At 46.7% G+C, this 27,681-nt stretch overlaps 1 protein-coding gene and 1 non-coding gene across 3 annotated transcripts; one reads left to right on the top strand and one right to left on the bottom strand.

Moving 5' to 3' along the window:
• The first annotated feature begins 3,289 nt into the window (after positions 1-3,289).
• zmat2 (zinc finger, matrin-type 2) lies at positions 3,290-27,484 on the top strand. 2 transcript variants are annotated; one of them, XM_038796281.1, is made up of 6 exons: positions 3,290-3,443; positions 5,520-5,613; positions 12,220-12,343; positions 16,096-16,169; positions 20,988-21,133; positions 25,118-27,484. In XM_038796281.1, exons 1-6 carry the CDS (start codon positions 3,426-3,428, stop codon positions 25,259-25,261), a joined length of 600 nt encoding a protein of 199 aa, XP_038652209.1. In that variant the 5' UTR covers positions 3,290-3,425; the 3' UTR covers positions 25,262-27,484. The 2 variants fall into 2 exon arrangements, with proteins under 2 accessions (XP_038652209.1, XP_038652210.1); XM_038796282.1 differs by lacking the exon at positions 3,290-3,443 and adding an exon at positions 4,762-5,386.
• Positions 20,618-20,689, bottom strand: trnag-ucc. Its single transcript has one exon. It is a non-coding gene; the product is annotated as a tRNA-Gly (tRNA).
• Positions 27,485-27,681: the final 197 nt, after the last annotated feature.

The raw sequence follows: 27,681 nt of genomic DNA on the forward strand, positions 1-27,681 counted from the left end.
GGTTCCCGCGGTCTTTGACGGGAACTGCTATAATGATGCACATGCAGCAAACCAGGCCTGGCTGGGCTTCAGGTGTCAAAAGGTGATGACACGTCGGCCCATTCTGCCCGCTGCCCATGAGATACACCAGTGTCAGGTGGGCGGCATGGTCCCAGCATTTCCTCCTTCCTCAGGGTACTCAATGGGCCCCGGGCTACTGCATGGGACTGAGGTGAGGCCGGATCTCAATCTCACCTGCCACTGCCAGGAGGTCTCGATGCCCTCGGCTATGGCGCACTGAGATTGGGACATATCCCTCACTGCCTCGGTCATGCCCCTCTGTGACTGGCCAAGGTCAATCTGTGCCCGGCCAATGCTCTGCTGCTCTCAGCCATCACTCTTTGTGATTGGGCCAAGCTCTGGAACGTTGCAGCAATGTCCATATGCGCCCAGGGATATGTCCACCTGTGACTGGACTCTCTTGTCCTGCACCTCAGGCATGGGCAGCACAGTGTGCCCCAAGCCTTGGACATCCTGATGCAGGCCCTGACATCTTGCCCCAGGCCTTCGCTGTGGACGTCGCCCCTTTAGTGTTGGCCCGGGTGCCACACATTGGCACTATCTCATGTTCCTGAAGGCGGTTTGATTCCTCCGGCTGTACCTGCAGGTGCTGGAAAATTGCTGACCCCCCACCCCCCGGTAAATTCTGGCCCTGCATCTGCACCAGTGATAGAACATAGAACAGGACAGCACAGAACAGGCCCTTCGGCCCTCAATGTTGTGCCGAGCCATGATCACCCTACTCAAACCCCCCCCCCCTAACCTTACTTTTATTAGGACACTACGGGCAATTTAGCATGGCCAATCCACCTAACCCGCACATCTTTGGACTGTGGGAGGAAACTGGAGCACCCGGAGGAAACCCACGCACACAGGGGGAGGACGTGTAGACTCCACACAGACAGTGACCCAGCCGGGAATCGAACCTGGGACCCTGGAGCTGTGAAGCATTTATGCTAACCACCATGCTACCCTGCTGCCCCGTGCTACCCTGCTGAAAGATGGGATCATCTTTCCCAGAAGTACGATACCTGTCTAGACGACAGGACCCTGCCTCTATCTGATGTGCTGCAGCATGTGTGTGGTGCTCACCAGAGGGTGACCCAAGAGCCTGATCGCTAACATGACCCACCGAGGTGATAGTCTCTGCAATGGTGGATGGTACTTGTGAAAGTCGTGTCGAAACCATGTCTTCCTTGGGACTGGTGCTCAGGGGAGTGCTAAGGGTCTGGATTGCAGCCAGAAACCCTGGCCGGCCCGACCTCGTCTGATGGTGATCCTGCAAGACACAAGGCGAGATCTTGGGAAGGACTGATCTGTGGGAGAAGGTTGACTCACTTGCTATAGGGACATCTGCGTTGCATTGAGCTCTCATTGTTTGCCACACGCCGAGGTCCATCGCAGCCACTGGCCTCTCCTCGCCCTCCCCCATGAGTTTCAGGGCCTTCTCCTCAGAGGGATCCCCCCTCCCGTCTCTGGTGTTCATGCCGATTATGGTCTGCCTTTTCCTTGGACTGCCTTATCCTTGGACTCTGAAAGGACACAATGAGACACTTGGTGGTGAGTTTTATTGGGGGGGGGGGGGTGCTCTGCAGCTGGTGAGATGTTGGGAAGCGAGTTCTATGGGAGGGGTCTGTAACTGGGGGCATATGTGTGCAAGGAATACATCTGTTGGGGTTTGGTGGAGGGTGGGTTGTAAGGGTGACGCAGGCAGAGGGTGTGCTGTTGGCCTCTGGGTTGGGGACAGATGCAAGGATTGAGGGACGAGAATGAGGTCAGGGCGACAGAGATGGTGACTCCCCTGAGCTGCCCTAAGGTGGTCATTCATCTTCTCCCTGCATTGCGTGCTAGTCCTCCTGATGAAGCTGCCAGCATTGACAGCCTCTGCTACCTCTTCCCAGGTGCTGTTGAGTAGGGCGGGCTTGACGCTTTGCCCCACCCTGGAGAAGAGGATGTCCCTCCTCAATGGCATCCAGCGTTTGGTCAATCAATGACTCCTAGAATGGTGGGGGCGCAGGTCTTCGTTAGACATCTTCTTGGCTGGAATGAGAGTATGTGGTGAGTGGAGCACTTACAGGTAGCTCCAGTTTGTGAGGTCTTTAATCTGAATACCAGCCCGAGAGAATCAGGCGCTGGGTGGGCCGGGATTGCTTGGCTGCACGTGGGCAGCGTGCTGGCCTATTTGTACGACCTGAATTTATGCACGGCACTCCCAGCGGGCATGCAAATTCCCCATTATTCACTTCCAGTGAGGGAACATAGTCTCCCAGATGGAGAATCCTGTACCTGATCGCATTGATCACATAAGACTTTGAGACAGTTTGACAGGGTAGGTGCTGAAAGGGTGTAGAAATAGGGGACATGGTGTCGGGATAAGGGGGCAGCGATTTAGAATCGTAGAATTCGTACAGTACAAAAAGAGATCATTTGGCCCATCGTGTCTGCACCGGTCCTTTGAAACAGCACCTTACTGAGGCCCACTCCCCTGCCCCATCCCCGTAATCCCACCTAACCTGCACAGCTTTGGACTGAGATGAAAAGTTTCTTCACTCAATGATTGTGAATCTTCGGAATTCGCCAGGTCAGATAGCTATAGATCGTCACCGGTTGAGTATGTTCTTCAAGGCTGAGATTCGTGGACTCCAGACTCGTGGAGGAATTTGAGGATTGGGTGGAGTTGAGAGCCTGGTGGACCAGGCTCGAGAGGCTGTGTGGTCTATTCCTGTTCCTATTTCTTATGTTCATAAGTTTCCAGGACATTTCACTTCTGGAGTATGACTTGCAAATCTGAGCAGTTCATCATCTTTGTTTATTAATGCAAAAAGGATAACAATAATCTTTATTATTGTCACAAGTGGGCTTACATTAACACTGCAATGAAGTTAGTGTGAAAATCCTCTATTCGCCACATTCCGGCGCCTGTTCGGGTTCACTGAGGGAGAATTCAGAATGTCCAATTCACCTAACAAGCACGCCTTTGGGGACTTGTGGGAGGAAACCGGAGCACCCGGAGGAAACCTGCACAGACACGGGGAGAACATGCAGACTCCGCACAGGCAGTGACCCAAGCCACGAATCGAACCGGGGACCCTGGAATATTTCATATTAAAGCAAAACCCTGCAGCTGCAGGAATTCTGAATAAAAACCAAATGTTGGACATGCGCAGTCAGCGCCTGTGGAGAGTCAGCAGGTTGTTTGGAGCCAGGAGGTGGGTCCTCCACTCCACAGGGGGCGCTGTGGTTTCCGAAAAGGGGTTTCCAGCTGTTGGGAGCCTCTTGTCTCCGCCAGGCTGTCGTTGGCGCAGGGCTCTCTGCACGGTTTACGGCGGTCGGGCCGGCTCCGTGCGACAGTTTTGCGGCCGAGCGGAGGGAGCAGCGGAGTCGGGATGGCGTCGGGGAGCGGGGTGAGTTCCGAGCCCCCCGCCCCTTGCTGCGAGGGACCGGCGGCCGGGAGGGTACGGGAAGCCCGGGGTCTCCGGGCCTCCCGACTGGGAGCCTGACAGCTGCCGAATAGCGGAGGCCCTCGGGGAACAGCTGGCCCGGGATAAACTCACATCGGGCGGGGCGGGGGGAGATAGAGTGGGGGGAAAGAGAGTGGGGGTGTATTAAGGTGGGGGGTTATTTAGGGGGGAGAGATTGGGGAGGGGGTTATTAACTAGGGGAGAGAGTGGTGGTGTACTGAGGTGGGGGTTTTTTAGGGGGGAGAGAGTGGGGTTATTAATGGGCTATTTAGTGGGGTGGGGGTTATTAACTAGGGGAGAGAGTGGGGTTATTAATGGGCTATTTAGGGGGGTGGGGGTTATTAACTAGGGGAGAGAGTGGTGGTGTATTAAGGTGGGGGGTTATTTAGGGGGGAGAGAGTGGGGGGTATTTGGGGTTGGGGGGGTTATTAACTGCATAACACATGGGTGCTTATTATTGCAGTTCTGGGGTGTCCCTTGGAAATAGGAAATAAAAACTCAGTATCGAGGGAGAAAGCATCCTTTTCTAGATTTTCATAGAATCCCTGTAGTGCAGAAGGTGGCCATTGGGCTGGTTTAGCACACAGGGCTAAATCGCTGACTTTTAAAGCAGAACAAGGCAGGCCAGCCGCACGGTTTAATTCCCGTACCAGCCTCCCCGAACAGGTGCCAGAATGCGGCAACCAGGGGCTTTTCACAGTAACTTGTCTGAAGCCTACTCGTGACAATAAGCGATTTTCATTTCATTTCATTGAGTCTCCACCAACCCTCTGACAGAGCACCCAACCTAGGCCCAACTCCCCATCCTAGGTAGCACAGTGGTTAGTGCAGTTGCTTCACAGCTCCAGGGTCTCGGGTTCGATTCCCGGCTTGGGTAACTGAGCGGAGGCTGCACATTCTCCCCGTGTCTGCGTGGGTTTCCTCTGGATTTTCAGGTTTCCTCCCACAGTCCAAAGATGTGCAGGTTAGGTGGATTGGCCATGATAAATTGCCCCTTAGTGTCCAAAAATGTTAGGTGGGGTTACAGGGATAGGATGGCGTGGTCTTAAGTGGGATGTTCTTTCCAAGGGCCGGTGCAAACTCGAAGGGCCGAATGGCCTCCTTCTGCACTGTAAATTCTAAGATTCTGTGATTCTATCCCTGCAACCTCACCTAACCGTTGGACACTTAAGAGGCCAATTTAGCACGGCCCATCCATCTAACCTGCATGTCATTTGGAGGAAACCGGAGCACCCGGAGGAAACCCATGCAGACACAGGAGGAATGTGCGAACTTCACAGTTACCCGAAGTTGGACTTTAACCCGGATTCCTGGTGCTGAGAGGCAGCAGTGCTAACCACTGTTACCATGCCACCCCCTTTTCTATCTAACCCTTAGAATCCTCAACTCACTGAGAGTTTAATGAAGAAATCTGAAGTTGAACATTGTCAGCAGTCTTTGGATTATTAGATTATTTCCTTTCCCTATGATCAGCAGTAGGTCAATGGGTAGCACTCTCTCCATCAGAAGATTGTGAGTTGAAGCTGCTCTCCACGTTCTTGAACCCATAATCTAGGCTTGCATTTACCGGTGTAGCACTGGGAGAGCGTTGCGCTGTCAGTAATGCGGTTAGAGATAAGATATGAAACTTCTTGAGTGGATGTGAAAGAATCCATGGCATTATGTTAAGGAAATGTAGGGAGTTCTTCTCAATGTGTGGGGCCAATTTTTATCCGTCAACCAACATCACTAAAGCAGATTTAGCTGGTCGTTATCACCTTACTCTCTGAAATTGAGTAAAGTGCTGGGTGGTTGGTGCAGATATGATGGGCTGAATGACTTCCTTCTGCACTGTAAGGATTCGATGATTCCAACTGTTTTCTAAATTCCGGCAGTTACCACGCTTTGTAAGTATTTAATTGGTTGTAAAGTGCCACAAATAGTTTTGGGGTGGGGGGGGGGGAATGCAGTTTGACTGTTTTGATCAGTGTATTTTTCCCCCCAGCTTCTATTTTTAACTCTCCTCTCCTTGCTGTGCAGACGAAAAACATGGACTTCCGCAAGAAGTGGGACAAGGATGAGTATGAGAAATTGGCACAGAAGCGGTTGCAGGAAGAACGAGAGAAGCGAGATGGTAAGTTGAAGCTCGGAATGAATCTTTCCCTTGAACGGAACCTGGGTCTTGCGATTCGTGCCATTTTAAGGTTGACTAAATTGCAGTTTAGAATAGATTAATACTAGTTGGAAAATCTCATTGGGCAGAGTGTGAAGCAACTCTGTGACCTAAAATGTACTCCAAATGCTGATGTATCAGAAGTACGAAGTACACTGGAGGTTTGTTTTAAAAAAAAAATTTAGAGTACCCAATTAATTTTTTCCAATTAAGGGGCAATTTAGCGTGGCCAATCCACCTGCCCTGCACATCTTTGGGTGTGGGGGCGAAACCCATGCAAACACGGGGAGAATGTGCAAACTCCACATGGACAGTGACCCAGAGCCGGGATTGAACCTGGGACTGTGGCGCCGTGAGGCAGCAGTGCTAACCCACTGCGCCACCGTGCTGCCCGTACACTGGAGGTTTGACAATATATTTCCCATGTGGTCAGTAGGAGTCCACTTGAAGTGGGGTACCTTGGGGATAATTGGTAGAAAGCTCAGAGGGGAGTTGAGGATTTATTTTTTATTCAGAGCGTTTGGCGTTTTGGAACAATGTTTGAAAAGGTGATAGAGAGACAAACGCCCTCATCACATTGAAAACATTGGATTCTTTTTCTTTATTTGTTCATGGGATGTGGGCGTCGCTGGCTGGGCCAGCATTTGTTGCCCATTTAAGAGTCAACCACATTGCTGTGGATCTGGAGTCACGTGTAGGCCAGACGAGGCAATGATAATAGATTTCCTTCCCTAAAGGACATTAGTGAACCAGATGGGTTTTTACAACAATCAACAATGGTTTCCTGATCGTCATTAGACTTTTAATTCCAGATTTTTAAAATCAAATTCCACCATGGTGGGATTCAAGCCCATTTCCCCAGAGCATTACCCTGGGTCTCTGGATTACTAGTCCAGTAACAATACCACAACACCACTGCCTCCTCCCTGTATGTATGTGAGATACTGGAACTGACAAGGATCAGACCAAGAGCTGGAAAGTGGCATCAGGCTGAATAACCTCCTATCGTCTGGCACCAATATACCAAGTCATCGATTTATTATCAAGAAAAACCAGAGATCCTAACACCGACCCTGGGGGAGTCCACTATCCGAAGAACAACCAATCACACTATTGGTTGCATGTCGCTACTGTCACTTTTCATCCATGAGCTTTAACTTTGCTCACAAAACTGTTGTGCAGAACTTTATTAAATGCCTTTTGGAGGTCCATATGCACCACCTCATTACTGTCATCACTCCTCTCTGCTATCTCTTCAAAAAACTCAAAACATAGCAAGAGAAGCTTCACAGCTGTGTTGTCAAACTGCATGTGACCCCAAGATGCATAAAGAAACATTAGCATTGTTGACCAAAGCTCAATCAAAGGTAAGTTTGAAGGAGCGACCGAGAGAAGGAAGAGGTGCAAGTGCAGGCGGGTTTAGGGATGGAATTCCAGAGCTTCGGGATTGGATTGGATTTGTTTATTGTCACGTGTACAGAGTATTTTTCTGCGAGCAGCTCAACAGATCATTAAGTACATGGGAAGAAAAGGGAATAAAAGAAAATACATAATAGGGCAATACAAGGTATACAATGTAACTACATAGACACCGGTATCGGTTGAAGCATACAGGGTGTACTGTTAATGAGGTCAGTCCATAAGAGGGTCATTTAGGAGTCTGGTAACAACGGGGAAGAAGCTGTTTTTGAGTCTGTTCGTGCGTGTTCTCAGACTTTTGTATCTCCTGCACGTTGGAAGAGTGAGTAAGCCGGGTGGGAGGGATCTTTGATTATGCTGCCCGCTTTCCCCAGGTGTGATGGACGGGGCTGTGTTCACGACTCTCTGAAGCTTCTTGCGGTCCAGGGCCGAAGGGCCTGTTCTGTTCTGTGCTGTACTGTTCTATGTTCTATGGGCTGAGCAGTTGCCATACCAGGCTGTGATGCAGCCAGATAGGATGCTTTCTATGGTGAATCTGTAAAAGTTGTCAGAGTTAATGTGGACATGCCGAATTTCCTTAGTTTCCTGAGGAAGTATAGGCGCTGTTGTGCTTTCTTGGTGGTAGCATCGATGTGGGTGGACCAGGACAGATTTTTTGAGATGTGAACCCCGAGGAATTTGAAACTGCTAACCATCTCCACCTCAGCCCCGTTGATGCTGACAGGGGTGTGTACAGTACTTTGCTTCCTGAAGTCAATGACCAGCTCTTTAGTTTTGCTGGCATTGAGGAAGAGATTGTTGTCCCTGCACCACTCCATTAGGTTCTCTGTCTCCCTCCTGTATTCTAACACGTCGTTATTTGAGATCCGGCCCACTATGGTCGTATTGCCAACCAACTTGGAGATGGAGTTGGAACCAAATTGTGCCACGCAGCCGTGTGTGTACAGGGAGTAGAGTTGGGGGCTCAGTACGCAGCTTTGCGGGGCCCCCATATTAAGGACTATTGTGGAGGAGGTGTTGTTGTTCATTCTTACTGATTGTGGTTTGTTGGTCAGAAAATCGAGGATCCAGTTGCAGAGTGGGAAGCCAAGTCCTAGGTTTTGGAGCTTTGATGTGACCTTGGCTGGGATTATGGTGTTGAAGGCGGAGCTGTAGTCAATAAATAGGAGTCTGATGTAGGAGTCCTTGTTGTCGAGATGCTCTAGGGATGAGTGTAGGGCCAGGGAAATGGCGTCTGCTGTGGACCGGTTGCGACGGTATGTGAATTGCAGTGGATCAAGGTGTTCTGGGAGTATGGAGGTGATGCGCTTCATGATCAACCTTTCAAAGCACTTCATTACGACTGAAGTCAGGGCCACCAGATGGTAGTCATTGAGGCACGTTGCCTGGTTCTTCTTTGGCACCGGTATGATGGTAGTCTTCTTGAAGCAGGTGTGGATCTCGGAGTGGAGTAGGAACAGGTTAAAGATGTCCGCAAATACCTCTGCCAGCTGGTCCGTGCAGGCTCTGAGTGCATGACCAGGGATCCCGTCCGGGCCTGTCGCCTTCCGAGGGTTCATTTTCAGGAAGGCCGATCTGACTTTGGAAGCTATGATGTTGGGTATGGGTGTTATGGGCTGCTGGGGCACTCAACAGCGGATAGTTGGTTGCCTGCTCGAACCGAGCATAGAATGCATCGAGTTCATCGGGGAGGGGTGCGCTGCTGCCGGAGATACTGCTCGGCTTTGCTTTGTCGCCTGTTATGTTGTTTCGTCCTTGCCACAACTGCCGAGAGTCTGTCTGTGACTCTAGCTTGGTTTGATACTCTCTCTTGGCATCTCGGACGGCTTTGCGGAGGTCATACCTGGATTTCTTGTATAGGTCAGGGTCGTCTGACTTGAACGCCTCAGATCTGTCCTTCAGTAGGGAGTCAATCTCACGATTGAGCCATGGTTTCCAGTTGGGGAACGTACGTACCGCTTTCTTTGGCACACAGTCATCCACACATTTGCTGATGAAGTCTATGACGGTGGTGGCATGCTCATTTAAGTTGGTCGCTGAGTTCTTAAATATGGACCAGTCCACTGTCTCTAAGCAGTCACGTAAGAGCTCTTCTGTTTCCTCGGACCAGCACTGCACGATCTTTGAAGCTGGATTCTCCCGCTTGAGGTTCTGCTTGTATGCCGGGAGAAGGAGCACCATCTTGTGGTCTGATTTCCCAAATTGCAGTCGGGGGATGGAACGGTAGGCGCCCTTGATTTTTGAGGGATTTGATGGCTGAAGATGGCCCCTGACTATGGAGCAGTTAAAATCGAGGGATGAGCCTTGTCTCATCGCAAACTGACTTCCTGTTGGAGAATAGATGAAAGCACAAGAAATTTTGTTCATAACAGTCTTGTGCGCGGTTTTATGGAGGGGCGGGGGAAGCATCTAGGATGTGGGCCCAGTTTGCATTTGAATCTACTCCAGATTGTTATGACTTGGAGAAGTGCAAAGGGAATTAACTAGAATGATACCATTCGAGTCATTCGAGGACTTCAGTTATGTGGAGAGACTGGAAAAGTGGAGAGCAGAGAAGGTTAAGGGAAGATTTTAGTAGAGGTGTTAAAAGTTGTTGAAGAGTTTTGTTGGAGATCAGGAGACAACTGCACAGTCCTAGTGACACAGTGTCCTGTCTTCACATTGAGGATACCCTCCATTGTGTTGTGTGGCATTACCACCGTGCTAAATGGGAGAGACTTCGAAAAGATCTGGCAACTCGACGATATCTGTGAGACGCTGTGAACTACCAGCAGCAGAATTGTGCTCGCCCACAATCTGTAACCTTGTGGCCCAGCAAATCCCCCACTCTGCCATTACCACAAAGCCAGGGGATCAACCCTGGTTCAATGAAGAGTGCCGGAGCAACATCAGGTATACTGAAAAATTAGGTGTCAACTTGGGGAAGCTACAACACAGGACTACTTGTGTGCCAAACAACATAAGCAGCAAGCTAAGGGATTCCACAACAGACACATCAGATCTAAGCTCTGCTTTCAGCCGTGAATGGTGGTAGACAATTAAACAACTCACTGGAGGAGGAGGCTCCACAAATACCCCCATCCTCATTGAGGGAGGAGCCCAGCACATCAGTGCAAAAGACAAGGCTGAGGCGTTCGCAAGAATCTTCAGCCAGAAGTGCCGAGTGGATGGTCCATCTCTGTCTCCACCGGAGGTCCCCAGCATCATAGATGTCAGTCTTCAGCCAATACAGTTCACCCCAGGTGATATCAAGAAACAGCTCAAGGCAATGGAAACTGTAAAGCTCTAGGTCCTGACAATATTCTGACAACATTACTGAAGACTTATGCTCCAGAAATTGCCGCACCCCTAGTCAAGCTGTTCCCGTACTGCTACAATACTGGCATATACCCGGCAATGTGAAAATTGTCCATGTGTGTCCTGTACACAAGAAACAGGACAAATCCAACCCAACCAATTACCGCCCTTGCGTTCTACTCTCCATCATCAGCAAAGTGATGGAAGGAGTCATCTACAGTCATATCAAGCGGCACTTACTCGGCAGTAACCTGCCCACGGATGCTCAGTTTGGATTCTGCCAGGGTCACTCAGCTCCTGAAGAAAGAGTTGGATACCAGAGATGAGGTGAGAAACTGCCCTTGATATCAAGCATTTGACCGAGTATGGCATCAAGGAGCCCGAGGTAAATGGGAGTCAACGGGGATCAGGAGGAAAGCTCTCCACTGCTTGGAGTCATACCAGGCTCGCAGCTAGATGGTTGCGGGTGGTTGGAGGTCGTGCATCTCGGCTACAGGACATCACTGCAGGAGTTCCTCAAGGTAGTGTCCTAGGCCCATCTTAAGCTGCTTCATCAATGACCTCCCTTCCGTCCATAAGGTCAGAAGTGGGGATGTCCGCAGGTGACTGCGCAATATTCAGCACCATTGATGACTCCTCAGATAATGAAGCAGTCCATGTCCAAATGCGGCAAGACCTAGACAATATCTAGGTTTGGGCTAATAAGTGGAAAGTTATATTCATGCCAGGCAGTGGCCATCTCCTACAAGAGACCATATCTTAACCATCTTCCCTTACAAAAAGCCTGTCGACCATCTACAAGGCACAAGTCAGGAGTGTAATGGGATACTCTCAACTTGCCTGGGTGAGTGTAACTCCAGCAACACTCAAAAAGCTCAACTCCATCCAGGACAAAGCAGCCCGCTCGATTGCTCCCCCTTCACAAACATTCAAACCCTCCACCACCAACAAACAGTGGCAGCCGTGTGTACCATGTACAAGATGCACTGCAGTAACTCACCAAGGTTCCTTGGACCCAAACTCATAACCGCCATCATCGAGAAGGACAAGAGCAGAAGATACTTGGGAACCCCACCACCTGGAGGTTCCCCTCCAAGTCACTTACATCCTGACTTGGAAATATATTGCTGTTCCTTCACTATCTCTGGGACGAAATCCTGGAACACACTCTTAACAGCATTGTGGGTGTATTTTCGCCTTGGGGACTGTAGCGGTTCAAGATGGCAGCTCACCACCACCTTCTGAAGGGCAACTAGGGATGGGCAATAAAATTAATTAAATTTAAAAGAAAATTTGCCGTGGCAGAAGGGCCTGTAACCTGAGGGCACAAATCCTAAATTGATTGAGAAAAGAACCAGGGGAGGAATCCTAGAATGGTTGCAACATAGAAGGATGCCATTTGACCTTCTCTGTCCATACACCTCAATTCTGGCACCGCTCTCAAATCTCCTATCAACCTTTCCTTCTCGAAGGAGAACTTTTATTTTATAAATTTAAAGTACCCAATAATTTTTTTCCCAATTAAAGGGCAATTTAGCGTGGCCAATCTATCTACCTACCTGCCATATTTTTTGGGTTGTGGGGCTGAAAGAATCACTGTTTCTGTTTCTGTCCAAGAATGAGTTTATCGGTAATTCCAAGAATAAGTTTAATAAAGAAGTGTGTGAGTCTCTTGACAATCGTCTAATTCAGTTTTTATAGTGTTTAGAAATTTGCAGAGATAAGATGGGAAATGCGGATTTCAGTGTGTGCAAACGAAACAATGACCGACATGATCAATTTTACGCAGGAGGTATTTGGAAGTAACCTGTGGCTAGTTCCACGTCCTAATGTTTTCTATTTCTGTTTCAGCAAAGCCTCCAGTACCAATCAAACGTGAGCTCCTACGCCACAGAGATTATAAAGTGGATTTGGAATCAAAATTGGGAAAAACCATAGTCATCACCAAGACAACACCCCAGTCGGAAATGGGAGGGTGAGTGCTGTGTTTCACACTCCAGTTTTGTTTCTTTCCTCTTCTTTCGATACTGTCTCTTGGAGAGGTGGGGTGGGTTGGGGTGAAGGAAGGAGGAGGATTAGTGGTGGGAGCACATGTTCCGTCTGAACCAGCCTGCCCACCCACTTCTGCTACCTCAACCCAGTGATCATTCTTCACATCTAGGGCTGGTGCTGACGGACCTGTGGTGTTCCTTGTATTTTTGAGGATATAATTGCAGATTGGGAATTAGGATAAATTAGTCCTATATTGCATGTAGGCTAAGAGTTAGCTGCGGCTCAGTGGGTGTCACATTGTGGGTTCACATCCCCAATGCAGAGGCATTCTAGTATTTTATTCTAATAAAACCACAATCAGTTTTATTAAATGCATCATTTGCCCATTTATTGCATTAGAGAATAGACTGAACGTGAACCTTGCACACTCGTGCAGTGGAGATTTAACTATCATTTCCGAAAGACGAGAGAAAGTAACCGGAAATTACAGATCTATTAATCTAACATCAGTTGTGGGGAAGTTATTGGATTCTATAATTAACAACAGCTAAATCCTTGGAGAGATTTGAGAGCCTAGCTTGGATTTGTAAAGGATAGGTCATGTCTGTTGAACCTAATTAGATTTTTTGAGGAATTAACTAAAGTAGCAGACAGGGGAATGAGGTAGTTTATACCCAGAAAGCATTCAGTAAGGTTCCACATAAGAGACTGTGAGCTAACGGTAAAGCTCATGGACTAGAAGGCACATTCTGTCCCTGGTTAGGTGACAGAAGACACAATAGAGATAATGGGTGCGTACAAGTAGCAAGTCATGTCCATGAGCGCCGTGCTGGATCTTCCATCTATTCACTATGTTTATCAATCATTTAGATAATTCAGAGAGGCATAATATCCACGTTTGTTGATGATATAGTAAGCAGTGTAGGTGAGAGCACAAGCTTACAAAGGGGTGTTGATAGATTAAACAAGTGGGAAAAACTGGTGGCAGATGCATTTCAATAAGTGTGAGGTCATCTATTTTAGACTAATAAAGAGGGATCTGAACATTTTGTAAATGTTGAAAAGCTGGAAACCGTGGCAGGATTTTGGGGTCCATGTACACAGATCACTAAGATTGAGTAGTTGGGTACCAAATGAAACCAGCCTAATGAATGTTAATCTTTATAAAATAGAGGGCTCGAATATAACGAGTAGGATGTTTTGTTACAGCTAGACAAATCCCAGGTCAGTCCACATTTGGTATACTGTATACAGTTCTGGACACTGTACCTTAAGATACCTTATAAGAAGGGCCGCACGGTGGCACAGTGGTTAGCATTGCTGCCTACGACGCTGAGGACCCGGGTTCGAATCCCGGCCCTGGGTCACTGTCCGTGTGGAGTTTGCACGTTCTCCCCGTGTCTGCGTGGGTTTCACCCCCACAACCCAAAGATTGGAACGGGTGCAGAGGAGATTTACCAGGATGTTGCCTGGTATGGAGGGAAAATCTTATGAGGAAAGGCTGATGGACTGGAGGTTGTTTTCGTTAGAGAGAAGAAGGTTAAGAGGTGACCTAATAGAGGCATACAAAATGATCAGAGGGTTAGATAGGGTGGACAGCGAGAGCCTTCTCCCGCGGATGGAGGTGGCTAGCACGAGGGGACATAGCCTTAAATTGAGGGGTAATAGATATAGGACAGAGGTCAGAGGTGGGTTTTTTACGCAAAGAGTGGTGAGGCCGTGGAATGCCCTACCTGCAACAGTAGTGAACTCGCCAACATTGAGGGCATTTAAAAGTTTATTGGATAAGCATATGGATGATAATGGCATAGTGTAGGTTAGATGGCCTTTAGTTTTTTCCATGCCGGTGCAACATTGAGGGCCGAAGGGCCTGTACTGCGCTGTATTGTTCTATGTTCTATGTGCAGGTTAGGTGGATTGGCCACGCTAAATTGCCCCTTAATTGGAAAAAATAATTGGCTACTCTAAATTTAAAAAAAAGATACATTATAAGATATATCTTAACATTCTGATGAATCAATTCTACTTCTATGCAGAAGAATTGAATTGTGGGAGAAATTACATAACCCAGGACAGTATTCCTTAAGGTTAAGGGTGATTTGGGCTTATTTAGGTATTGAAACTAAACAATAGGATAGTTAGGAACTTTTTCTGCTCGTAGGAGAGTCTAGAAGAGGCAGGTGTAACCCTAAAATCAGGCAGCAGTTAGGAAACACTTCCTCAGCCCCACAACCCTCCCTGGTAACTGCACTTTCATTCTGGCCTCTCGTACACCTCTGATTTGAATAGCACCACCATTGGTGGCCTGCCCCAAGCTCTGGAATCCCCTTTCTCTACCTCTCTTTCAGACACTCCTTAAAATCTACCTCTTTGACCAAGCTTCCTATCATCCGACCTAACATCTCTGTGGCTCAGTGTCATATTAGAATCATAGAATCCCTACAGTGCAGATGGAGGCCATTCAGCCAAAGAAGAATGAGGGGAGATATAATCGAGGTATACAAGATGCTAAAAGGTCTGGATAAAGTAGACGTGGAGCTAATCGGGCTTCCTCTTGTCGGGCATTCTAAAACGGGAGGTCATAATTTTAGAGTAAAAGGTAGCAAATTTAAAACAGATTTGAGGGAAAACTAGTTCTCCCAAAGGGTTGTGAATCTGTGGAACTCGCTACCCCAGAGTGCGGTGGATGCAGGGATAGTGAGTAAATTTAAGGAGGAGTTAGACAGCTTTTTAATTGGCAATGGGTTGAAGGGTTATGGAGAACGGGCAGGGTGGTGGAGTTGAGGCCAGGATGGGATCAGCCATGATCACATTAAGGGTGTTAGGTTCGGGAGGCTAAATTGCCGACTCCCACTCCTAGGTCATGTGTTCTAGGGAGGAGATTCTCTGGCTGATTTTGCAATCCAGCTCTTGGTCTGTGACATTGTAGGTAGCAGATGATGAACATGTCAGCCATGATAGAATGGGGCAGCAGACTCGATGGGCCGAATGACCTAATTCTGCTCTTAGATCTTAAGAACCTATGAGTCCTCACTGGCGCTCTGAAATACCACCCCATCTCTGACCCTATCCCCGTGACCCCACCTAGGAGCAATTTATTACGGCCAATCCACCTAACCTGCACATCTTTGGACTTTGGGAGGAAACTGGAGCAGCCGGAGGAAACACATGCAGACCGGGAAGAATGTGCAAACTCCACCCAAGGTTGGAATCGAACCCGGGTCTCTGGTACTGTGAGGCAGCAGTGCTAACCACTGTGCCGCCGTGCCGCCCATAAACGGAAATCACCTCTGGCAACGGTGGGATTCGAATCCATGTCCCTGCAGAGACTGGAGCCTATATCCAGCGCCTTAAGAACGTTCAGCCATGCTACCCAGCGATTAGTTTTATTATCCTGGGATATTTAATTGCATCAAAAGTGCTACATGAACTAAGTTGTTGCTCATACAAAGGTAGAAGTGTGGAACTTGCTCCCACATAAACAGTAGATGCTATGAATCATTTAAAATGAGATCAGAAGGTTTTTGCTTGCCGATTGCTCAAAGGTTTATGGTGGCATAGCAAGTACATGGAGTTAGGATCCAGATCTTCCGTGGTTTCACCGAGCGACAGAACTGTCTCAAGGGGCTGAATGGCCTCCTTCTGTTTATGGGACACAAAACAGTATAACTGTGAGCTGCTTGGCAGCTGTCTCCTGTTGTATAAGCTAATTTTGTGCCTGGTTTCTCTTGACAGATATTACTGCAATGTTTGTGACTGTGTAGTGAAGGATTCCATTAATTTCCTGGATCACATCAATGGCAAAAAACGTAAGTGAACAGTGCAGGAATGGGTGGCCTTGCTGAAGATAACGGGTTCTCTAAGAAACACAATTAGATACCTGGTCACTGCACAATTGTACAGAACGTTATTTATTATGGAGGGCTGTCTTTGGGTCTGTTTGATATATTGGTGTCAATTACGCTATAGAGAAAAAAGTATCTCCATTTTGTTCAATGCTCTCAATTCAACAGAAGGGTCAGTGACCAGAGGACGCAGATTTAAAGTAATTGACAAAAGGACTAGAGGCAAGATGAGGTGATATTTTTCATGTGACAAATTGTTACAATGTGGCATGCACGATCTGAAAGAGATTCAATGGTAATTTTCAAAAGGGAATTGCAAGGGAAAAGAATACATTTTGGAGGGCTTCAGGGAAAAGGCTGGGTAGTGTGATTAATTGGATAGTTCTTTCACAGAGCTAGTATATGCAGGATGAACCAAATGGTCACCTCCTTTGCTATATGATCCATGCTTCTATGAACCAAGTTGCTACCATCTCTACCCACCAGAAATGACAGCTGGAATACAGCTGATAAAGCTCAGAATAAATCACCGAGTGCCACCAGCACTTAGAAGGACAGGGTTGTTCAGTAAAATTCTGGTGAGAGCGTCACCTCAGGAATTTTCAAAGTCCATCGGAACTTTGAGCTGTGCCTGTTCAGTGATACTCTTTCAGATTTCCAACCAGGAGAGGGTGTTGAAATACAATGGTACTTTATTCTTACAATGAAGATCTGGACAACGTTTCGCAATGGCGGTCACAGCGATGGGAGAGATGGCGGGAGGGTCCCAGTGATGGACAAAATGCAGGTGTCAGAGGTGTCAATGGTGGGAGCGGTGGAGAATGGCCAGAGTGATGGGAGACCTGGGGAAGGGGAGATGTTACGTATATGGGAGAAGCTGGATGGGCATCATGATAATGGGAGCAGCAAGAGGTGTTACCCGTTGCCTATCCTTATTGACTGCAGTAGCAATCGAGATGAGCTCGGTATGGTTGATTGTTCAAGATGCTGGTAAAGGTAATGCGAGCCGATAGTGTTACAACCGTTATTCCCCAATGACTTTTCACTCGACATGTTGCAGTTGTACTTAAAAACAACCTTTTGTTTTATTTTACCAGCTTGCATTAAATGTGTTTGTGAGACAGATATAGTTTCATATGAAATGGTTCGATATGTTCACTGATTATCTGATGATTAAAAACATTGGCGCAGGGGTAAAAAATTTAAAATCCTTGACTCGTCTTTTTGGGGAAGAAATGAGATGAACCGTTTTCTTCGATGTCTTCCCCTAGCTGTGGTGTATATTTGGGATCCCCATTGCATGTGGGAGAGATGGGGATGGGGGCCATGCGATGAGAGAAGCAGGGATGGGGGTTTTGTTGATTTTGAGAAGAATGAGAGATGCAGATCATTGATTTTGTCCGAACCCAGTAATCCCAAGTCATTTCACCCCAAAATAAATATGGAACACCCGTGTGGTTCTGATGATCCGGCACTTGCCTTGATCTATATTGTTTTTCTGATTCCTACACTGAAAAAAAAAATCAAAAGAAACCTAATGGTTTGGCAAAATCCCAGGAGATTGAATGCTCCTTTCCACTGTTAAGCTGGAGTGTTTTATCATGCTGACAGTGTTGGCTATTAAAGACAGCTTATTTACTTCATAGAATTGGCTGCTTGTTCACAGTGGAAATTGGATCCAGTTCAGTGCTGATCAGAAGCACAATTAAAACTCCACAGTGTTCGAAAAGCACATTTCCAGAGAGTCGGGATATAATTCGGAGCCTGAACATCGCATTCTAGTCAGGCACAGGGAGTTTGCTAGTAATTGCAATAAGACAGGAGATGAATGGAGATTCTGGTCCAAAACCTGTGTGTTTGTGATGGTGGTTTTTGTATTGGAGTCTGCAACACTTTAAGCTGAGCATTAGTGTGGTGTGTTCCAATTCATGGGAGAAATATGAATTCTCATGTAAATTAGGCTACACTTTCATTTAATTGACAAACTTTGGCTGTTTTTGTCGAGGGTTTTACAAAAGTTTCCCCCCCCACTGCCCTGACACCCTACCACGGATGGAACTGAACTGTTATTTGGTCAGAATGTCTTTCCTATTTGGTTCAAATAGCATCACCAGACGTTTTAATTAAAGTGGTAAAATATGGGCTTAAAATAATTTTGGAGGGGGCGATAGAAAATATTGATATCTCTGGACCAAGTTTTATTTAGATTTATCTGTTTCAGCCAATGATGCAGCCTTCCAGGAGGCCATGCTGCCCATCTAGCCTGTACTGGCTCTTTGAAAGAAGTATCCAATCTGGAGCCACTCTTCTGTTCTTTGTCCCACGGTCCAGAAAATATGTCCTCTTCCCGATATTTATCCAGCTCCTTTTTTGATGGTTGCCATTGAGTCTGCTCCCAACAACTTTTCAGGCCATGCATTCCCGGTTGTAACCACCTCTGGGTAAATGCGTGACCCTTCTGTCCGTGTGGAGTTTGCACATTCTCCCCGTGTTTGCGTGGGATTCGCCCCCACAACCCAAAGATGTGCAGGCTAGGTGGATTGAGCACGCTAAAATTGCTCCTTAATTGGAAAAAAATGAATTGGGTACTCTAAATTTATTTAAAAACCATGCGTGACCCTTCTACCACCTGTACAGGAGGTGGTCCAAGCACAACAGTTATTTCACCTGGTTATGGATTAATGTGGGTTTTAGAAGTTTTAATATGATCCCTTTCTCGCCTGTCAAGTGATCCAAATGGTCAGATTATGAAACTGGTGACGAGTGCCTTTTATCACGGTTTTTTGGAGATGCAGGGGACAAAAGCGGGTCATTCAGCTCTTTGAATCAGTTCCATAATTCTGTTAGATCCTCCATGGCCGATCTGTATCTCAATCTTCATTTAACCTTCTTGGTTCTGTAACCTCACCCAGGCCTAACAACGATCTTTCAAACTCATTTTGAAATTTTATTTGACCCCCCCCCCCCCCCCCCGCGCTTTTTGGAGGAGAGTGTTCCAGATTTCCACTATCCTTTGGTTGAGGAATTGCTTCTTAGAATCCATAGAACCCCTACAGTCAAAAGGAGGCTATTAGACCAATTGAGCCTGCACCGACCTCCTCTGAAAGCACTCTGCCAAGACCTACTCCATCCCCGTAACCTCACCTACTCTGCACATCCTTGGACACTTAAGGGGCATTTTTTAGCATGGCCAGTCCACCTAACCTGCGCGTCTTTGGACAGTGAGAGGAAACCGGAGCACCCGGAGGAAACCCACGCAGAAACGGGGAGAACGTGCAGAATCCGCACAGACAGTGACCCAGCGGGGAATCGAACCTGGGACCCTGGCGCTGTGAAGCCACAGTGCTATTCACTTGTGCTGCCCCGGTCGAAAGCTGCAAAGGTTTCAAATGTAGGTAAATCTGGCGCAGGTGTTAGAAGAAAAATACTTTTTGCAACAGACCGAGCAAACGCATTAGCCAGCAAAACGATGCAAGAACTGTGGGAAATGTTCAAAAAGGTTATTACTGTCATACTGAACCAATGCATGCGTCCAAAGGACGAGAGCTTTCTGCACGTCCGCACATTATGTTTTACACACATTTCTCCCCATTTCTCCTGGTTTAATTCATTGACATATTTGGACCATTAAAAGTGGAATTTGACTTTAGTGACAAAAATAAAAATTCAGGCATTAGACACACTGCCGGGAAAGAGAGTCGACTACTTTTGAAGTGAATGTGGACATCAAATTTTCAGTGATGTAAAAATTCTGAGGCTTCATTGCGAAGTGGACACTAAGGAACAATTTAGCATGGCCAATCCACCTAACCTACACATTTTTGGACAGTGGGAGGAAACCGGAGCACCCAGAGGAAACTCACACAAGACACGGGGATAACGTGCAAACTCTACAGAGCCACTCGAGGTCGGAATCGAACCCGGGTCCCTGGTGCTGTGAGGCAGCCGTGCTAACCACTGTGCCATCCCTTGACATCATAAATGGCCGAGCTTCAACATTATGATTGTACCTTCTTTTCGGAGTTTCACACCAGGGGATATATATTCTCTTTCTCTCTACCCTGTTGAATCACTTTCATCAATTTCCATACCTCAGATAATCTTTATTGTCACAAGTAGGCTCACATTCACACTGCAATGGAGTTACTGTGAAAATCCCCTGGGCGCTACACTCCGGCGCCTGTTTGTGTACACTGAGGGAGAATTCAGAATGTCCAAATTACCTAACAGCACGTCTTTCAGGACTTGTGGGACGAAACCAGAGCAACTGCAGAAAACACACGCAGACACGGGGAGAACGTGCAGACTCCGCTTAGACAGCGATCCAAGTCGGGAATCGAACCAGGGACCCTGGCACTGTGAAGCATAGTGCTAATCACTGCTACCCACAAAATGTTTGAATAAACCGTCACTGCGATGGCCGGGAATCAAACCCTGGTCAACTGCTTGGAAGGCAGCTATGCTCACCGTTATACCACCATCGCTCACTCATCTATACTCTCGGCAATACAATTCAAGTTTATGCAACCTGTCTTCATTATTTACCATTTAAACCTGGTATCATTCTGGTGAACCGGCATTGTGTTCCCCTGTGCCACCTGATTAAGATATCCTTCCTGATGTGTGGCTCCAGAACTGAATGCAGTGCTGATTGCGAGTACGGTACAAATATGTATTCTTGTTTTTCCTTTCGTGAGTGCAATAATCACGTGTTAAGTACGTCTGCGGACCAGTGAGTTTGGCAACCAGACTCCGTTTGACGGCACTGTTTTTCCTCGACAGACCAACGGAATCTGGGAATGTCAATGAAGGTGGAACGCTCAACGCTGGACCAAGTAAAGAAACGTTTTGAGGTCAATAAAAAGAAAATTGAGGAAAAACAAAAGGAGTACGATTTTGAGGAGCGCATGAAAGAACTTCGGGAGGAGGTAATACTCGTGAAGGGATGAGAGCATCTTGGTTACATTTATCTTGAGTGATAATTATGTGGTTATTTTGCATCATGTTATACGAATGGAGAAAACCGTCCCTGAGAAAGAGTGTGGCCATTAACCCATTGCTGCTTGAGGGATCTTGCCATGTGCAAATTTGTCTGCCGTGTTTCCTGCATTTCAGCAGTGATTGCACTTCAAAACAAACAAGTACTTATTGTACAGTGCTTTGAAGATGTAAAAGTTTATATACAATACAAGTTCTTTTTATTCGCCACTCTTGAATACGCAAACTGAAACTTTGAAAAAAGAAATCCCAATTAAGGGGAATTTAGCGCGGCTAATTCACCTGCCCTGCACATCTTTGGATTATGGAGGCGAAACCCATGCAGACACGGGGGGAATGTGCAAACTCCACTCAGACAGTGACCCGGGCTGGGATCGAAGCCGCGTCCTCAACACCGTGACATAGAAGTGCTAACCACTGCGTCACCTTACTGTCCTTCAAACTGAATCTTTAAAAAAAAAAAAAAAAAAAATTTAGAGTACCCAATCATTTTTCCAATTAAGGGGCAATTTAGCATGCCCAATCCACCTAATCTGCGCATCTTTTGGGTTGTGGGGCGAAACGCACGCAAACACGGGGACAATGTGCAAACTCCACATGAACAGTGACCCAGAGCCGGGATCGAACCTGGGACCTCGGCGCCGTGAGGCTGCAGTGCTAATCCACTGCGCCACAGTGCTGCCCCTCAAACTGAATCTTAACTGTTCTTTGGTCAGAGGTTTGTTGTGATGCTCAGTTTCATTGAAGCTCCCTCAACGTGCCAGCTAAAGATCTAGCATTGAGTTAAATTGTAGAAACCAGCAAAGCCTTGGATTTGATCCCTGCTTTGTGCTGAGTTGGCTAATCATGCTCAGTAAGGAATCTTATCACAGTCTCTGCTTCTGCTTGCTTTCCAGCGAGTCCTATTGAAAGCGCACTATTGGGATTTATTGTGATTGCTCCCCCAATGGAATAGCTTGCTTGGCATTGACTTTGGAAGAGTGGTGACTGAGCTGATCCTAACGGAACTGAATCCCCCACCGAGTCGGTGGGGATAATAATGCCCCAACAGTCAATCAGAGCCTTGTAATAAAGGACAACAGCTTTAAACACAGAAGATACACTGTCCTTATATCCACTGTAAAAGAAAATTTGGGTTATGTCTCGACAAAGCTCCAGGGACCTGGGTTCAATTCTTTAAAAAAAAAAAAAAAAAAATTTAGTGTACCCAATCATTTTTCCAATTAAGGGGCAATTTAGCGTGGCCAATCCACCTAGCTTGCACGTTTTTGGGTTGTGGGGGCGAAACCCACGCAGACACGGGGAGAATGTGCTATCTCCACACGGACAGTGACCCAGAGCCGGGATCGAACCTGGGACCTCAGCGCCGTGAGGCGGTTTTGCTAACCACTAGGCCACCTAGCTGCCCCCGGGTTCAATTCTGGCATCAGGTGACCGTCTGTGTGGAGATTGCACTCTCTCCCTGTGTCTGCGTGGGTTTCCTCCGGGTCCTCCAGTTTCCTCCCACGGTCTAAAGATGCGCAGGTTAGGAGGATTGGCCATGCTAAATTGTTCCTTAGTGTCCACAAGGTTATGTGGGGTTACTGGCTAGGGATGGGCCATGGGCTTAAGTAGTGTGCCCTTTCCAAAGGTTGGTCCAGACTCAATGGGCTGAATGGCCACCTTCTGCACTGTAAATTCTATGGTCCAGACTCAATGGGCTGAATGGCCACCTTCTGCACTGTAAATTCTATGGTTCTATGAAAACTTGACGTGCTCGTCTCTGTATCTTTTGCCCTTCAGACACTGACAGAACTGTCATGTATTTCCAGTGGTTTCTGTTTCTTTTTCTGTGATTTCTGGCAATTTGAAGTCTTTCCTCCTTCAATCCATTTCTTCCAAACTTCATCTATCCTTTCACTGCAGGCAGGCGAGATTAAAGCTAGGGCCCATAAATATAAGATAATCTGTAATGAGTCCAAGAGAAAATTCAAGAGAAATGTTCCCAGGATGAGCACGGTAACACAGGCTTCACAGCGCCTGGGTCCCAGGTTCGATTCCCAGCTTGGGTCACTGTCTGTGCTGAGTCTGCACATTCTCCCCGTGTCTGCGTGGGTTTGCTCCGGGTGTCCCAGTTTCCTCCCACAAGTCCCGAAATACGTGCTGTTTGGTGAATCGGACATTCTGAATTCTCCCTCCGTGTACCCGAACAGGCGCTGGAATGTGGCGACTAGGGGATTTTGACAGTACTTCACTGCAGTGTTAATGTAAGCCTACTTGTGACAATAATAAAGATTATTATTATATTTTGCATGATGCACTTCAACGTTTGGAGAGGACCTTTTTTCTGATGCTACCTTGGATGTATTTTTTTCATTATTAATGCTGTTTCCGTTGTGCTGAATCCAGAGGCGTCTTTGGCAAAACCAGAGTGAATTTCTCTGTTAGCAACCCCCCCCCCCCCCCCCCCCCCCCCCCCCAATAAAACCCCAACTCTCAGCAACAATTAGCATCTGCTCCTATGCTATCAGTTTTGGTGCTGGAGAAGAGCGGCGTGTGGCGCAGTGGTTAGCACTGGGACTGCGGCGCTGAGGACCTGGGTTCGAATCCCGGCCCTGGGTCACTGTCCATGTGGAGTTTGCACATTTTTCCCATATGTGCATGGGTTTCACCCCCACACCCCAAAGATGGGCTGGTTAGGTGGATTGGCCACGCTAAATTGCCCCTTAATTGGGAAAAGAAAAATAATTGGCTACTCTAAAAAAAATTTTTTTAAAAAGAAGCTTTTTGGTGATGGAGGATTACAGATAATATTTACGCGTGTGCGTGTGTATGTTCTTGGGGGAGGCGGGGTTGGGGGCAGAGCAGAGATTCTTGCATTGAAGCTCTGAAGGTCTTTTTGACAATCTTAGTGTCTTTAAGTTAGTTAAATTGCAGGATTTTGCCTCTGATTGGCAGCAAGATCCAGTGAAGCAAAATCGTGGAGAGAACAGTCCCTAAGTCCTGGTTTCTTCAGTTTGGCAACTGCAAGGGCGAAAGGAAACAAAATTAGTTTCTCTTCACTTGTGCATTCAGCAGTGGTGGGATCACGACGAGATGTGAAATTGGTTTTGAGTAAATTTGCGTATTTTGTGGGCTGAGAAAATAATTGAGAGCTGTCAGACTATCGTAAAAATCAAACTGGGTCTTTCAGACATCAGATTTGTGTTTTTCACAGAACCGTGAATGGAATTGCAAAGTTAATTTACCGCCCACCTAGCAAAACACTAGTAATTCCCAAGTAATAAAACTGGAATTTTACTGAACCTGACCATAAATCCGTAATCCTAATGTCATATCAGAAACATCAAATAAAAGCCATTAGCCAGCAGCCTCGTCTGTTGAGCCCTCTGTTAAGATTCCCCACTCTTCTTGCTTTTTAAAATTTCCTTTCTTCCTCCTTTTAGTGATGAGAATTTTAAAATTATTTCTTGTTTACAGACACTCAATGGCCAGGCCGAGAGTCACAGCGTTTTACAGCACCAAAACTGGCCCTTCGCCCATCGTGTCTGCCCCAGCTTTCAAGCACCTACCTATTCTAAACCCTTTTTCCAGCACATGGTCCGTAGCCTTGTATGCCTTGGCTTCTCTCTATCTCCTCCTGTAGTCCACTCCAGATTGCTGCGCCTCTCCAATTCTGGCCTCTTGTGTATGCATGATTTAATTGCTGCACTGTTGGTAGCTGTGCCTGGAGCTCTGGAACCGCCTCCCTAAACCACTGTGCCTCTGCACCGCTTTTAAGATGCTTCTTATAACATCCTTTTTGACCAAATAACCTGCCGTGACATATCTTTATAATGCTCAGTGCCAAATGTTTGTTTGATGTGCTCCTGTGGAACACCTTGGGGGCATCGTGCAGTGTCACACGTGGTATATAATTGCAAGTTGTGTTGTAGGAAGAGAAGGCGAAGGCATACCGAAAAGAGAAACTGAAGGAGAAGAAGCGGAAAGCGGAGGAGGAACTGACGTTCGAGGAGGACGACGAGATGGCGGCAGTGATGGGATTTTCTGGCTTTGGCTCATCAAAGAAGAGCAGCTGACCGACCCCACTCGACTGACACAGGACATCCTTTCATTGACTCTTCTCTTTTCCCCTTGCTGCCCCTTTTTATTTCTCCCTCCCCCCACCCCACCCCAACCCTGCACTCCAGTTGAGTGGGATTGTGCACAGCGTGAATGAAGATGCGTTTATTAATAAAGGATTATTCTGTTAAAAGCTGTAAGTACCCCTTTCTCCAAGACCTTTTCACGGAAAAGTTTCAAATACCTTCAGAAGGCTGCCTGGCTTTTAGTTTCAGCTGTTCCATGCTTTAGAAATGGGGAGGAGGAAGCCATTTAACCTCCTGAGATTGTTCCACCATTTAAAGAGATCAAGGCTGATGTGTGTATTGGTTTTGTTTTGTTAAAGATGCTGTCCCTGCAGGTTCTGTGAACAGGTCATCGACAGGCAAAGAATGACCCTTGTTCTGTTCTTGATCTTTATTGATTTGGATGCTCACAGCCAGGGCAATGTTTTGGGTTCTGCAGTTGGGCTCAGTGCTTAGGTTAAGGCGGCGGAAATCCGGCATGGTTACCACCTACTGTTTTGATCCTTCCAGAAAGTAGGCAAGTCTGTGGAGCCTTGTGTTCCTAACTGTATGTTGGCACATGAGAACTGGTCACTTGAAGGGGTCCTGACCTTCACAGCACATGAAAACCAGAAACTCTAAGCATGGAGAACTATTAATGATTTAATGTTAGTAAATTCCCACCATTTGAAAAATGAAAAAATGAAAATTGCTTATTGTCACGAGTAGGCTTCAATTAAGTTACTGTGAAAAGCCCCTAGTCGCCACATTCCGGCGCCTGTCCGGGGAGGCTGGTACGGGATTTCTGATCCAGGTGAACAGTATAAACCCTTACTTTAAGGTTGACCAGCTGCTGACCTGAAACCATTCAGGCATTCCAATAATTCAGTGAATGGAAAGTTGCTTAGTGTTTCTGTGAGGTAGAGAGTCAAACATCATGCTACAAGAATGAAGTTGTAAAGTCCTTTTTTAACTGAGAGGTTTTCTAAGCTTCTCAAACCCATTGCGCTCTTTTTTTTCTCTGACACTTGCAATTTTTGTAAAGCTCGAACACAGATATGTCAGTGTTGTGTTGCACATCTCATGATTAAAATTGACAATCTCCTCCTTTGTAGCTCGATGGGTAAATGCATGCCTGTGCATGCACGCGTGTGTAAGCAGTACTGACTCCACCATCAGATAGCGGATTTCAATGGCTGCCTGTTAAATTGGTCAATCTCAATTGGCGTCTGTTGGCATTCAGAGCTCTTGATTGCATAGAGATTGAAATAAATCAAAATGGATTCCTGATCCTCATGAATCTTGGTCTGGAATGATCTGATAATGCTCTTTACCCGATATCATTTCCCCCTCCCCCCTTGTATGTATTTGGAAAGTTAATATTGAATCTGTTTCCACTGTCCTTTTCGGTAGTGCATTCCAGATTATCCAACTTGGTGTGTAAAAAAAAAAAAACTTCTTACTCCTTTGTGGTTCTTTTGCAGTTATTTTAGACTTTGTGACCTATCACCCGGATAACAGCTTGGGAATGTTTTGAGAATGATCGACAAATGCAACATTGATTTGGGCTGATAGTCCGCCGTAAGAGCTGTGAGGGGCAGTGTTTACTTCCTTGTTGCTGAATTATGGGTGGAACTTGAAGACTTCTTTAAAAATAACTGTCTGCCGTGTCCTGATTATGTATCAACTTGATCAGGGGGCGGCACGGTTCAATGGTTAGCACTGCTGCCTCCCGGCGTCGTGGAACTGGGGTGGGGTCCAGTGGGCTCCTGTTCGATCCTGGCCCTGGATCATTGTCCGTGTGGAGTTTGCACATTCTCCCTTTGTCTGCGTGGGCCTCACCCACATAACCCAAAAAAGATGTACAGGGTAGGTGGATTGGCCACGCTAAATTGCCTTTAATTGGAAAGAAAAGAATTGGGTACTGTAAATTTATTTAAAAACAAAATGTATCGCCTTGATCAGAAAGTAGTGAATGATTTGTATCTGAGGTACAGTTGTTCCTATTTTGGATTTCCTTGGTGTGTTGTGTGTGCTGTGCTCTGAAGTTTTTACTTGTGCTTCACTTATTCCTCTTCCAGTTGACACTTTGAAATACAAAAGGTTATTTTCTTTTCTTACTGTGTATGATCTCCATTAAAAGATGCTTGGTGTCTGTGACCCATTTTTTTTACATTAAAGATGAACTGGAATTTTCAAAATGTATTTTTCTCTTGAAGAGAAGGAAATGCAACTTCATTTTTTTTGTCCCGTTGAAAATCTGAATCCCATTTCTGACCTTCCTCCAACTGTCTCCTTAATGAAAGACTGGCTGTTATATGTCCTACAGTGAATACGCTTAACTACTTCATTGGCTGCAAAGTGCTTTAGGGTAGCCTTGTGGATCTGGAAGG

The sequence above is a fragment of the Scyliorhinus canicula genome, chromosome 4 (assembly GCF_902713615.1).
Source record: "Scyliorhinus canicula chromosome 4, sScyCan1.1, whole genome shotgun sequence".
Classification (NCBI taxonomy): domain Eukaryota; kingdom Metazoa; phylum Chordata; class Chondrichthyes; order Carcharhiniformes; family Scyliorhinidae; genus Scyliorhinus; species Scyliorhinus canicula.

Excerpts from the sequence above, each read along its gene's own strand:
- zmat2 (XM_038796281.1), top strand. Across the intron at positions 16,170-20,987 it reads TCACATCAATGGCAAAAAAC|ACCAACGGAATCTGGGAATG; the intron begins GTAAGTGAACAG and ends TTTCCTCGACAG. Across the intron at positions 21,134-25,117 it reads TGAAAGAACTTCGGGAGGAG|GAAGAGAAGGCGAAGGCATA; the intron begins GTAATACTCGTG and ends GTTGTGTTGTAG.